At 52.1% G+C, this 14,694-nt stretch overlaps 1 protein-coding gene across 1 annotated transcript in view; it reads right to left on the reverse strand.

The window, feature by feature from the left end:
• Positions 1–371: 371 nt before the first annotated feature.
• LOC100906164 (gamma-aminobutyric acid receptor subunit beta) overlaps positions 372–14,694 on the reverse strand; it is a 23,644-nt gene continuing 9,321 nt past the window's right edge. The window contains exons 2-11 of the mRNA XM_029111674.1: positions 12,139–12,227; positions 8,262–8,329; positions 6,696–6,922; positions 6,378–6,460; positions 5,265–5,506; positions 4,899–5,060; positions 3,339–3,467; positions 2,454–2,747; positions 1,304–1,627; positions 372–644 (exon numbers count right to left, since the gene is read on the reverse strand). Coding sequence (XP_028967507.1) covers positions 372–644; positions 1,304–1,627; positions 2,454–2,747; positions 3,339–3,467; positions 4,899–5,060; positions 5,265–5,506; positions 6,378–6,460; positions 6,696–6,922; positions 8,262–8,329; positions 12,139–12,227 — 1,891 coding nt within the window. The remainder of the gene's footprint in view (positions 645–1,303; positions 1,628–2,453; positions 2,748–3,338; positions 3,468–4,898; positions 5,061–5,264; positions 5,507–6,377; positions 6,461–6,695; positions 6,923–8,261; positions 8,330–12,138; positions 12,228–14,694) is intronic.

Raw genomic sequence — 14,694 nt, forward strand, 5'->3', positions numbered from 1 at the left:
CATATTCTTGACTTGAGACTGTAGAGAACGATAGGAATTCTCAATCGGAATACATGGCGAGGTCTTTCTATTCGAGGCGTGCCAGAGAAAAAATTGCGATGGCTTGGAATCTCATGGTACGATTGAGGCACAGAGTGGAGACGAATTCGCCCAACAGAGGGAATAAACAACAACAACGCTCCCGAAAAAGTCAGGATCCATGGGAGTGAGGCAGCTTTTTCGTCGAGCTCACTTTTGGAAACATCACCCGGGTGATAAGCGAGGAGTACTGTATCTCCAGGGTGGAAAATAAGCCGGTATCATCCAACCAGACGGATTGACAGGTCCAGGACGATCCAGGCGACCACGAAAGCAAAGGGGATCCACGAACACTAATGGAGCACAGTGGGTTCTGCGTACTTGACGTCGGAGATCCTCATGTAGATAACCCAGTACATCAGGTTGAAGCAGACGAAGCAAACGGGGAATACGACTCGAGAATATTTATCAATGTCACTCGGATTGACCCCGCAAAGCTTGTTCGGGTTCTTCAGGAGGACCGACTCCACAGCCGGGCTCAGGGCTCCTCCGACGATGCTGCCTTCCGGAGACGTCGAAGCCTTGCGTGAAATCTTCGAATCGCATCGACTCAGTCTATGCTCGTCCTGAAAGACAAACAGTGACGGTTGGATATCAGAGCGAGCTGCTCCCTAATAATTGAGGACTATAGCACCGAAGAGGGCGATCGGAGCCCATTCCTGTCATTGGCTCCGGTTCGGCGAGAAATTCAGCCGGTCGACCTAATATTCGTCCCCACACGACGTTCGCGTCTCACAAGCGACCGAGTTTTTCGGTTCGGGGACCGACGGTCCGAACATCTGCTCGGCCGGCCATCCCGGAGAAGAATGCCAATATGTCGCTCGTTTGTTAGCTGTCCTCCCCGTGGCGGACCCTATTCGGTGCACGGTTGGGAGGAACCAAGGCCATGACCCACGTAGCCGATCCGACAAACGGACGGACATACCTACAAACTACAAGATGGGACCGTTCGCCGCTCGGCCGGTCGACTCAGCGGCAGCCCGCCCGCCCATCGCGAGGGAAGTCTGCGGAACATTGTCCGTAATTCGGGAAAGCTTCGGCGTAATATCGTTGTCTCTCTGCCATATGAGCTTCATGACATAAGATGGCCATGACAGAAGAACGAGAAGCGAGGCTAGAGGCCACCATTGCTTGTCTTGGCCACCGAGGGACATCGTTCAAATCTTCTTCCTTCGTTCCGACCGAGTTCGGACAAACGGAAGACACATCAATCGAATTTACGTACCATTGCCACCAGAGGGTTGATTATGGAGTTGTTAAGGTGGTCTGTCCGTCGTTCGCGTGGGTTGACGAGGTGAGGCATCGTTGCGTAGTGCGACGTCGGAGGCCCGTTGTGGTTGATCATGTTGTACGAGTTCATCATACTTGTTGGGTTATTACTCATGCTGTTCAACTGCTGGTGGTGTTTGCCGTTGATGGTGTTGTAGTAATTGTTAACGTTACGAGCTGAGCTCGAGGACAACTTGAGGTTGCCGTGTCCGATCTGCGTAGGTCTCCCAGGGTTCGAAGAGGAGTAGTATTCACTTCGGATTTGGTTCTCAATTTCATCCTGTGGATAAAGCGAATTTCTTTATGACAAAGCAGCATATCCCATGAACATCGATGCGAGCCTTGAGATCGATGAGAGAGATGTAGGTCTTCGGTTGAGCGCGTAGGTATTAAGTATAAACGGTCTATCGGATTTGGAGCGAGTCCACTAGCTTCGACATGAGCCACGACATCGCCCACCACGTAATGGTTTTCTCTGCCGGAGCTCTCTCTTCCCACATAGCCTCGGGGAGCCTGTTAGGCGCACGGGAAAATTCGATATCTGTCGACCAACAATTACGAGAGAGACCTCTTCGGAAGACCTCGCGGACACGCATCACACCTCAGAAGGTGAGTGAGCTCTTTAAGCTTGTTCGCTCTCAGACGGAATCTCTGAGCGACATTCTAGAAAGCTAGAGTATCAACCTGAACGGCTCGGCTCAAATGAATATGACAGCGAACAAAGAGACAGAAATGAGGTTCCGGGGAACTAATGATCGGAATTCGCCTTAATGGCTTCCTGTTGGCCCTCTGACCGTTGAGGCGCCGGGGCTAATTCTGATTACTTTCGAGCATGTTATATCGGCGCTGGCGGTCCATTTCCTTTTTTCCCGCGATCCGAGGCGGGGGAACATACGTAATCCTTCCGACGATTCGTGGAGAATATCTATGAGAGAATCGAGGCAGCGCTCTATACGTCGAGAGATAATGTGGAAATGTATGAGGATAGATTGGGCAGATCGAAAACCCAGGTAGTATCTTATAACCTACTGGTCATTGTTGCTGATAAGCACTGATAAACATAATCTACCAGAGAAATTCGCCAATCCCGCTCGAGGAGAACTCACCACTTTATCCTGGTTATTGTTTTTCGACTTTTCACTCGAGTGATGCTTGCCGTGCGGCTTTATGCTGCCGCTGTTCAAATCGAGGTGTTTCCCGCTTTCCCGGCCCCCATGATGAACGGACTTTGGCGCAGATGCGATGTGAAGTTTTCGCTCGTATCGCGGGTTATACGCGGGCATTGGAGCCGGGGCAGACGTCGCTCCACCGCCCCAAGGCGCTTGATTGAAGTTGAAGTTATAGTTCTTCGTTATCAAAGGATCGTGCTCCGGGCTCATTTCATCCATGCTGGGACCAAACTGCAAGGAAGAGAAAGTGCGTCGACTGTGAGCTAGACCGCCAGCCAGATCGACTCGCGCAGTGTCGATTACAGTGTTCTCTAATATTAGTGTTTCGTGTGACTCTTTACTCGAGCAACATGTGACGCCTCTCAATATGAGAAGTATAAGAGGCCCTTCGCAAGTCGCTCGCCGAATCGTTTATGATCGATCTTCCGCGCGACATGTTGCGGAACGAGAAACTCGGCCTTCCATGCTGCGATGGCATACTGCTTATTAGCTCTTCGCGGAATTTCTTTCTCCAGCGACTCGGAAGGCCAGACGCAGAAGGAATCACAGTGACACGATCTTAAACCATGGCACAGTCGCGGTTGGAGTCTCGAGCACAAGATTCTCACGAAGAGGTTTTCCCAAGAAAATCGGCAACCGCTCCGATAGTAGCGGACAAGAGCTCGATAGTGAATCATGTAGGTGATCGATGGGACTATCCAGAGACGATAAAGTAATGAAGTCTGTAGGTAGAATCGTTCGGAAAGATCAACGTGTAGCATTTTTCAAGTTCAATTATTTAACTCTATTAATCAATTTTACGGTGATTCAATTCTTCCTTACCTGGCGCATCACCCGTTGCGTTCGCTTCCTGTCCTGGAACCGGGCCAGCTGTTGCGCCCTGGATTTTCTCATGGCAACTCTTTTCCCAAGATATCCAACGGCTGCGTATTCCAGGAGTGAAGCAAACACCTGCAAATTGATCGTAGCGAAGGTTTCAGATTACCGAAAGGACCGGACGGACCGCCATGGCGTGAGCGCGACGGCGCTGCTGCTACTTGTACGTTCTACTGCACTTGTAACCTGATACTGGCGGAAAGTCGGCGGGCCGCCTCCCGGGAAACATGAACTCGAGAGTCTCTTCGGCCGGCCTCCTTCCCAGAAAAGTCGACCATGAAAATGATGTCGTCTGGGTAGAACTAACCAATACGCTGAACAGATTGATAATAATCGTCTGTGTCTCAATTTTCCTCTCCCGATTTCCGTTCCGCTGCACCTCACTATCGCCCCGTCGGTGTCGGGGCTGGCGAGCGAATTCCAACAGCGGTGTCTCGGAATTTTCACTCAAGGTCCGGATCCTCTTTTTTCATGAGCTCTGAACATTCCTCCGGACGCTCTCAACTTCAGTGCGGTGAAATTCCTAATGTTGCCTCAGAAAAAAGCTGAACATCGGCGCTACTCACTCGACGTTTTATTCGCGTCCGATGTGCAGTTTTTTCGCTCCAGAATCGCGGCCGAGAGCGCAATTCTCTCATGAAGCAGAGAAAACCGATGGAGCCATTGAATCGGCACAATTCTATTCCATCGAGACCAGCCCGAATTTGGACAGCGGAATCGATATCGTTTGAGCGAATTTCATTCGCGAGATTCTCGTGGACACCCTGACGCGACATCGCGACGCAGACGCAAACCGTTGGTCTTGCCACGATATGGAGAATCGATTCTCAACAGCGAACCCTCTTAACACGCCTGAGGTGAGCGAGTATCTCTCCTCGCAGGGGTTTTTATCTGTCCGAAGACTCCCGACCTGTGAGTTCCTCAGCCTAACTGATCCACGTCACTGGACGTGCGAGCAACCGGGCCGTCGTCAGCGATTTTTCCCGTGAATCGTCGCAGAGGGATCGTCCTCCGCGTAGAGCTTTTTTTCCCGTCTCCGGAAACGAACTCGCCGGCGGCAAGCACGCCGAAGGAGCAGGCGTTGCTCGTGACTTCATACGAGCTCCCGCTTTTCCGTGCGGAGCGATCACTTCAATTGCCGAAGCTTTTCGGTATCGGTATCCGATGACGGAGAAGCCAACCGTCGCCGATGTTCGAGGATCCATTCAACTCTGGCGAGACAAACGCTGATTCCTGGCTCTCGCGAGCCTTTCCCCGGGATCCAGCGGCTTATTTTCGGCGTCGCGCGGTGGTAACATCTGATGGCTTCATCTGCGCAGCCCGCCAATGGAGAGGCGGCATGTCAGACAACTCTGAAGGTCGCGCTTCTTCGAAGCTCTGAAGGCCACGTCAGTCCGAAATCACCGCCTCGGAACCTCTACGTAGAGCGCAACGAGTGGTGAAGTATTCCCGCAAAGAAAAGTTCAATAATTGCCTATCCATCGCATGAGATGCGATTTCACTCACCATCACGAAACATGTTCCTAAGTAGACATCAATCGATTTAACATAAGAAATTTTTGGAAGCTGGGAGTTTGTGCTGGACATCAATGTGGTCATGGTGAGCACAGTCATTACTCCCAGTGCGACTCGTGCCGGAGTGGCGTTCCGATGGAGCCAGAATGATACCTTGAAGAAATTATGAGCTCTAATTGAGGGTCGCGCTTCCTGATGACATCTACTGTCCGATAAACGACCCCGTGAAAAAAACGCGTTTGTATCCCGGATGCGGGCGTCGAGGACAGCTCTCCGATCTCCTCACGCAAGAAAAAACGCTGTCGGGCTCACGAGGGCGTTTCGGAGGTTCTCCGGCTGAGGGATTCCGGAACTCACCCATGAGATGACGACGATCAAACCGGCAGGAACATATATTTGAATGAGGTAGTATCCCATCGAGCGGACAAAACGTATTTCGCAGATGAGTCGCGAATAGTTTCCCGTCGATAGAGAGATTTCAGACGCTTTTTGTACATGACCTTGGATTTTGAATTGAGGCAGCTGAACCTCTTCTGAAATCCCGACGCTCTTGGCTCCATCACGCCATGAGTACCGGATGTCGCTCATTGTGTAACCAACTGGAAATAAATGAAGATTGAGAGACGTTAGATAAAAACCCCGTTCCGAGAGAAATGATGCAGGCTGGTGACCCTCCACCCGAGTCTCTAAATCCTGAGTGATTACGATGGTGTCAGCGGAGACTCGACGCTCCCCGCCAGACTCGAGATGGCCGCGCGGTCTTTCTTTGGACATTATGGACAGGAGCACTCAAGCTTGAGGGGTGCTTGTTAAATCTTATGGCACTGATTTAGCTTTTATTGTCGTCAGTAATGGAAGCTCTTCCGATGTATATACAAGCTCCTGCCTCCCACGTTGACCTGGAATCTTCCGCCGTCGCACATGTCAGATTGCTCTTAAAGCTAGATCGGCTCGATAGCCTTTTCTTTTCAGGGATACTGTGCAGCTTCCGGACTGCCAAGGACCGTAAACGCGAGTTCACTGGAAATCGTATCATGGCTCTTCCGAGTAACACCGAATCCGCCACGTCACCTCTCCCGAAATCCCGTTTTAGAGAAACGGTCCTCTCCCGATCTTGAGTGGGACTTAGATCGAAATGTCCATGGATCCGACCTCGAAGCGGGACCGTCGAGCCCGCAATGTCGAAAATCGCGGCCTTCGATCAAGCGCTGAATTTGCGCAATCCACCGATTGGAACTCGCTAATTGTTTGAAGCCTCTTGGTAATCTCCTATTTCTCTTTGAACTTTGCTCGGATTGACAGGGAAAGGCCTTCCGTGAGATCTGAACTCCTCTGCGATAATAGGTATTCCTCGGGGCTCTGTTTGGAAACTTCTCAGAGAGATCTACCACTTGCGTATTCCCTTCTGGACAGCTCTGTCCGACCAAAGGATAATCGTGCGTTCGTGTACTTTGGAGGATGGAAACTCACAACTTTCAATTTCGATCGTACAGCTCTGTCGGTCCATGGGGAAATATCGGAGATCCATGGGACAGCTGGCTGTGACGGTTAACCTGGAACGAATCGCAAGGATGTGAGTAATTGAGCTATTCTGAGCGTCCACTGATTAGTCAGCCGTCGAGGCGGCTCCCGAAGTAGTCCGTCCTTTCAAAACTTCCGTTCCTCCGATCATCGTGCCTTTGATTCTTCGCGATGGAACGTCTGATGGCACGGCATGCCTCAAGCAGAGTCCAGGAGTAGGACTTCTCGGCGTTCCTCGTAATTGGCGAGACAAGAAAAATCGCTCACCTAATACTTCGATAAACGTCACCATCTGATCCGATTCTTAGGAAAGTGTTTGGGGTCGTAGCGATATGGAAATATGCGGTTTTCTCGTTGGCGAAGAACGTATCTGGCACCCAGATCTTCCCGGCCACCTCTGCGCCTACCGTCATTTGGCTGAGTTCATTTGTTCGAGGAAAAGACAATCTTTCGTCTCTCCACGACTGTCGGAAGTAAAAATCTGAGGTGAAATCCTGCAAAGAATTGGATTCGAGTTGGAAAAAAGTTCTAAGGCCTGAGAAGAGTACGGAAGTGATTCAGATGCGAGAAGAAAAAACGGCCAGACACCCCAAGTTCGTCAGAGCCCCGAATCGAGCCCCCGGAGACTTGAACGCCAGTCGGACGACGCGCGCGGACCAACGAAGCGAGGAATCAAGTGAGGAAGAGCCCCATGAGGGGATGTCTCAACGCGCATATCTTCATTGCTTTTCTCCATGACGCTATTTACACGGAGGTCCTGCAAGCTATCGTTCCCGATTCAGGGTACTTCAGACTACCGCCACCAGCGGGACCATCGACGCGAGGCGGGGAGGCGAGATGACTAAATGACACTATCCTCCTCCATAGCGACCTCCTTCCTTCGTCCTTCCTTCACTATTCTGTTGGCGTTCGCGAATCTCTAGGGTTCTACCAACGAAAATTCCTCGGTTTGTTTGCATGAGGAAATGGCACGCGCGACAACCACGCGGTGGCGGATGGTCCATTGGAGGTGATGTCGCGCGTGTGAGCGATTTCTCCGCAAAAAAGACGCCGAGAGCAAGCTGACCCGCACGTCGACTTCGCCCATCGAAATCCTTTATGGTTTATGCGGCAAGGTTGACCTCAGTTGAGGTCAGCGGTTTTCAGACGACGCTGACGGAGAGAAACTCCGAGAACATCGCCATCGATTGACGTTGGAGTTGATGGTGTGGATCGACGTCGTCGTCGCGGAATTACGTCGAACGTGTCGAACATACGACAGCGATCGTGAAGACTTAACGGACGAGCGACCGGTTTCCCCCGGCGCCACATAGACGACGACGGCGACGTTCTGTCCTCCGCGAGGCTCGCGGGTGCCGTCCACTCCTTCCTGGATTTCAGAGAGCCCTTACCGAAGCTTTGGACGTCGACAGTGAATGAGACGACGGGTGAGTGAGCGAGAGAGATCAACAACATAACTCAGCTCTCGGACACAACGTCCAGGGGAACTGCTTCCGTTTTCGTCTCCGTCCATCAGTAAGTCGTGGGAGCGTGCAGGCAATCAGCGCCATGACAGCGAGCTCAAGGTGGCAGGTGGGAGACCGTCACAACAAGTGACAAACAGTCAACTTCAGCGCAATTTGCTCGAGGGTCACCCTGTCCGCGAGAACCACACGAAGTTGCTCGTTGAGCACTCGCGCATTGTCGATGGACAACTCGGGCGACGTGCGGAGTCGTTGAAATTCGCTGCACGAGCGCTCGGGGAGTCTTCGCATCTTTCCGCGTTGGTTCGTACCAAGCACTCATTATTCCCGTTTACTCGACGCAATTACCCAGTAGCTTGAGAGCACTTACCATTTGAACTTCGGAGACGGCACTGATACTGACAATCTGCATGCTGACGCCTACTTTTACTGGGGGACCTGGAAATGCGGGAAACTTTAGCAACATGGAATTGCCCACATCGGTGTAGATACCGATCGCATTGATTATCAAGGAATTGACGATCATCTCTAACGAGAACGAGATTTATCCGGAACGATACTCCGCGGATCCTCCAACAGTCGAAATTAGCGTAGGATAGTCGTCGGCGAGTGCATGCATAATATTCAGAGCCGAGAGAATTTTCCAGTCCAGTGGATTTTTTCCCTACAGACCGACTCGAGCAGCCCGCCTGTCACCTCGGCAAGCTGTTAACGGCGGTGGTCTGCGTCGGGAATAATTACTCGTCCATGGAGAATGATCCTGGATCGTCGAACCGCGAATGGACGGGCGAATATCTTAGGTAGACAGCCCTCCCTCAGCCAAGTCAGGCTCAACGCATCCCTGGCAGCGGTTCAGGACCTCGAAATCGGCTGGGCGACCGACCCAGACGGATGAGAGTGGTTCTGAGCAGCCGACATGGGGGAATGGAGGTCTGGTAGCAGAGGTTATCCGAGCAAGAAGCTCATGACTCTCCGGGAATAGGAAAGCTCTGTGTGTTCCGAGGTCCTCCGACGCTCCCGACACATGAGCTGCCCACGAAGACCGAGCTGCGCGGAACGCGCGAACTCTCGGTAGCGAATTCGCAGGATGTCAGCGGTTTGTGTGGAGTTTGGGATTTTTCCAATCATTTACCACGGAACTCCCTACCCTCTCTCCCCTCACGAGGAGATTTCAAGCGCACAAAATCTTCTCCGACCGACGATCTGGACGCATTATCTGGTTTATCCCGCTCTGTGATTCAGTCCTCGAGCTGACGGAAGGGCTGGTTGGTCGTTCCGCCCGTCCGTCCGTCGACGTGGATGCGCTCGCCCTCCTTTGCGATCAAATTCGTCGGTCGAGAGGCAGAAGCCAGTCGAGAGGCCGTTCCAGAGTTTCTATACTGTAGCATCAATCCGCTACAGGCCGAGAGGAGTATTGATTATTGAATCGCCCCGCAATATAAGAAGCCAACAAGGTCGAATCCACTGAGTTCGGGTGTGCTCTATCGGGACAGACTAGACTCCAATCGACTGCTGAGCTCTTTTTGAACTACACCGACTGAGCGAAAGGGCTAGCGGACGTCCTTCGTCATGTCTCCCGCTGAAGGAAACTGTTACATCCAGCAATTCAACGAGGGCAAGCGCTCAAGGTCGCGGAGCGCCGCGCCTGGAGAGAGAGTTGCGAAACAATTTCAACACAATAGAGCTCCTCTATGTCTGCGTCGGAGTCGCTAGTGATTGCGACCCTGATACACCTTGTGCGCTTTACCAGTGCGTTTCCCTCTATCTTTGGCACACTTCCCTCCTATCTGTCTATCGTCTCTCGGGAGACGAAATTCCTGTGCTTCGCGCGTCAGCGTGTTCGCTCGCTCGCGTTTGAGGCCCGCTCCAGTGGTTCGGCGGATACACCTGCTCCGCTTCTACAGCTGCTATTAGTTATATAAGTGTAAACGCATGCAGCAGACCTAGCAGCAAAATAGGCAGCTGTTGCCATCGTAACTCCGTATAGTTTATGAGTGGAAGATACGAAGGAACCAGCAATCCCCGAAGATTTCTGTACCTGCACTACGTGCTCCCATTGTGCGATCCACTCTATTCCGCCCGGGATCTCGAGCACCGGTTCTTCGCTCCCTCCGTCAATCATTCGGATCATTCGATTATATCATAGATAGGGTATTTCAAGCCAGGTCTCGGAACTCGAGAGCTCAGGCCGGATTCATTCCACATCTTTCCACCGTTGTTATAGCGATTCGATTCCCCGCTCGGCGTCTGACGGCTGCATAGCAACGATTCCGCGAGCCATGAATCCTGGAGACGTGATCGGACGAAATTCGAGCTCAGGAGAGAAGAGAAACCTGAGACTAAGCTCGCCCGGCAGACTCGTCGACTCATGGAAACCCTTGTTACGATATCGGTCGTAAGAATTCCTCTAATGCCCCGTTCAGATTTAGCTACTGTAGCCTCGACGTGTTCAGGCTGCCGGCGCGGCGCTCGGTCGGCGACGTGTAAGGTTTTCGAAACTTTTTGCGCTGGAAATTTCCCAACCTCCGTCACTTGTCGCTTCCCTTTCCACTTTGTCTACGAGCACTTATCCCCGCTATTGTTATCGTTTCATTACGGCTCACGCTGTGTTGTTATACGAGGCTCCAATTTTAGGTCCCCCCGCCGGAAGACGACGCAGACATGATGACATACTTCAAGTACCCGCTAGTCTTCCAGAGCATAAGATCCATCTGAGCGAGTTAGATACAGCGATTCTTCACCGGAATCCATTCTCCGTTCTAGCGTCCGACAGAGTTTTCCCAGGGGTCTAACTGGGGACCTCGGGGTGAGAGGGGAAAAATTCTGGGAGCGTATGTCTGCCTTATAGGAATCGATGCTGTATAAATTCGAGCCTGCCACTTGATAGGAGCCAACAGTCACAACAATAAGGTTGAAAACAGCTGCAGAAACTCGAGTTTTTCCCTTCGGGCTTCTTCGAAGCCGCCTGGTGACTTTCAATGAATGCTCGCCTGCGAGACAGCAATGTTCAAGGCGGACTGGACTGAAGATCCTCGAGAGGTCTCGCAGCACAGTCAGGCCTTGGCAAGCTGCTTCACCATTCGACTGTCTCTAGGGAACAATCCACGCGGAACCCTGAAGGAAATGGCTCCGATGGAAACCGTTGGCCCTCGCCAATCATTCGGACGAGCTCCGCAGCCAGAGGAATCGCGGGCGTTTTTTCCCCGAAAATATGAAAAGTACGTATCCGCGTGAGAGCGTTTTCTCCGTGATCCAGTAGGTAATCTTTTTCGTAGTGTCAAGAGAAACTCGGTCGGAATCTACTGAGCGGAGATAGAGTTCAATGGCGTGACTCTCGCAGAAGTTTCTGAAAGTGCGGGCTCGCGGGAAGATAGCGTGAACCAGTCGACCGACCACGCAGCGACCGTCCAGCAAACTGCTTCAATTAGTGCTCGCAGGTGAACGGGGAATCACTCCGCCATGTTTCCCCGCCCGTCTGCAGACGGCCAGTGCAATCGGAGGTCATTACAGGATGCTTGGCATTACCCTGCTCGTCTTCCTGCTTGCGACAATAACCGGTCTGCCGGCTGGGGGAATGCTCGCGAGTCGGCGAGGGACATTTTGCGGCTAGTCACCTCCCGACTCAATTGGAAATCAAATGAGCGCGACTGGTAGGCTGTTCCTTGTCTCAGTCGCCGTATTTCTAATTTATGGAGAGAACTCCGGCAACATTCCGCTGTCTGTGCACTTGTGGAGCGACCTTGAAACGCAAACTACGCATCTCACGCGCAATAAAAAGTGGGACGTTAGGAAGATTCGGGTACCATAACGCTCTCCCCGAGACGAAATTCAGCAGCCCGTGATCAGCAAGCAAGTTTTCACGGTAAGAACTATGTCGCTGTCCTTGTCGCAGCAAATGGATGACATGCGAAATTGTCATTTTCAGGCGGAGCTCTCTGTTGCAGCTGGGCTCTCGGAGCCGCAATCGCGTCTACATCCTACAACCCGTCATGTCGTATATTCGAAGAGAATTTATGACGACAAAAGCGGGGCCCCCTGATTCCATTCAGCGTGATTCTAGCGACAGGTACGAGAGGAGGCAAGACCCAGTCCGTGGCGAATGCCCGCTCCCTTAGATCGACTCGACGGGAAACCCCTCATTCGAAGCAACAAGAGATCTTTGACCTCTCGACGCGGGAACGCGTCATGGGGAATCTTCCACTGGAAGATTCGGGGCGAATGATGGAAGAAAATGTTTCTCCTCTTACCTCCATAGTTTGGTCTGACTCGCTTGTCGTAGCCTTTCGTGAAAAACGAGTTGAGTATGTGCGTGATATTCTGACCGCGCTCCGTTTGCCTGTAAGCGAGATAATGATGCGGTGAGTTTCCTGAATCGTCCTCATCACGAGTCGGGATGATTCGAGGAATAAGTGATCTCCTTCATGTTCCCCTGTCCCTGTGCTTTTACGCAGCGATCGCTAGATGACGTGGGCTCCGAGGCCCCGATCACCGAGTCTGCAAACGGGGCTTCGAGTATCGGACTGCCGTCGAAGGAGTTAATTCTCGAGAGATTGCCTCCAGTGATCTCTGTACGGAAGCATAATCTGGTTGGAGTTGGAGTGAAACTGTTTCACACGAAAATAGTTCGCGGATGCATCCTTGCACGAGGCTTTCGACCGGATCGTCATCTGAAATCGCTCGAGAGTCATCCGAGTTTTTGGAGCGTGTGCTCGAAAGCCCGACTCCCATCGGACCTCAGTCGGACTAAAAGCGAAGAAGACTCCTCCGAGAACCGGTCGGGAGACGACGACCGAAAGCGGGGAAGGATATCTTTACTAATTGAGAGCATTGAGAGCATAAACGCAACAAGCTACGATTACTCTTCGGCGCTTGACTTGTGCCCCCTCCGTATCATTGCTCTTCGCCCTCTTAGGCGATATGAACGAAAAGCCTTCCCGCTAGCTATGCCTAACTTCGTTCGGCTCCCTCCCTTTCTTATTGTTCAGTTGCTTTCGAACGAACTCTTCTGCAACGACTTCCAGGAGCGAGAGGAGCGAAACCTTTCCGCGCGGATTCGGCCCCGCATCCTCGATGCTACTTCTGAAGCCGCTTCTCTCGCTCACCACCGGGGCCTTTCGACCGGCTCATAACGCAACCTCCATCCCTCTTCCCTTGATCCAACTCCGAAAAGGGCCCGCGGACGAGCCCTCAATCCTGCTGGACGCCATTCTCTGCACTCCAGCATTATTTCCAGCGGTAATCATAAGGCTGCTCAATCCTCCGCTTTGAGAGGAAAATTAATGGTCCTCTCGTGCATGTTTTCGTTTCCCTCCAATTCTCCCTGAATACGACGCCAGGCGTTGTCACCGCGAGGGTGATAATGAAAAGCAAACAAATATGGGAGGAGGTTTCGAAAGACTCCAGAAATCCGTCACGTCGAGCTCGTGAGCTAGATATAGGCGAAAAGTAAGCCGAGAGCATTCAATCGTTGACGACATGCCCGCAAAGATATATATATATACTAGCGCTCCCGGTCGCCGCTTCGCGGCGACTCGGTATCGCTGGACTCACTACACATGCGCTAGCTCCGAGTGCGCTGGCTCCGAGTGCGCTGGCTCCAAGTGCGCTGGCTCCAAGTGCGCTGGCTCCGAGTGCGCTGGCTTCGGGTGCGCTTGCTTTGGTCGCGCGTGCTCTTGGTGAGCGTCCCGTTTCCCTGCTTTCCCGGTTCCCTGCTTTCCCGTTTCCCCGCTTTCCCGGTTCCCCGCTTCCCGGTTCCCCGCTTCCCTGTTCCCCACTTCCCCGTTTCCCCGCCTCCACGTGCCCCCGCTTTTATTAGATATGTCCTCCGGAAAATCGAATTCCCGTCTTTCCCTTGATGAAATCTTCGATTCTCGGTGAGAGGACCACTCAAATCATTTTTTTATGGGGGGGAGGACCCATAACATGAGAACGACGACCCTCAGATGACCTTCCTGAAGCTCCCGGGAACCCACCCCTGAATTTTTGCGGCGATCGGTTCAGGCGTTAGTGAATTTTGCGAATTTCAGATTTTTCAATTTTTTTCCGAGTTTTCGTATTTTCGTGGGTGGAGCACTCAAATAATTTTTTTAAGGTAGAAGGACTCATCGCATCGGAGAACTGACCCCCCTATAACCACCGCTGGATCCCCCAGGTCACACTCCTGAATTTTCACGAAGATCGGTTCAGCCGTTTTCGAGTCTATAGGGTACCCCGGACAGACAAACAGACAGACAGACAGACAGACATACGTTTTTATATATCCCCCCAATATATAAAACGCTAAGTCTGTGTGTCACTCTGTCTGTCTGTAGACAAAAATCCTCACCGATTCCGACCAAAACGTCTGTGAAGCACGGACACCCCTCCCATTGCTTGAAAGCACATCACCAGCTCGAACCTCAGTTCGACACAGAAGTTATGCATCTATTCAAGAGGATCTACTTGATGATCTGGAAATTCCGCCCGATCTGCCGCCGCTGCCGTGACGCGGTCGCCCCTTGCGCTCGCGCTAATGCGACGGAGTTCCGTTCTGCCTGCGTTCGTTTTCTGCGCTATAGTAAATTTTCCATTTCTAGCATTCCGGGAATATTCCGAAGAGTACATTTTCCATTTCTAGCATTCCGGAAATATTCCAATTTTTACGGAGATATTCATAGGGGCTCATGGCCCATCCCGTCCGGAGTATCAGTTCGAACCCGATAATCCCTATGGAAATGACGGACAATTTTAGTTCTGCGCTCCGTCTCCTGTGCCGCCGTGGCGGCGCGGCCGTTTCCGTTGTGAGGCGCCAATGCGAGTCTACG

This window comes from Galendromus occidentalis, unplaced genomic scaffold, assembly GCF_000255335.2.
Source record: "Galendromus occidentalis unplaced genomic scaffold, Mocc_1.1 scf7180000077459, whole genome shotgun sequence".
Classification (NCBI taxonomy): Eukaryota; Metazoa; Arthropoda; class Arachnida; order Mesostigmata; family Phytoseiidae; genus Galendromus; species Galendromus occidentalis.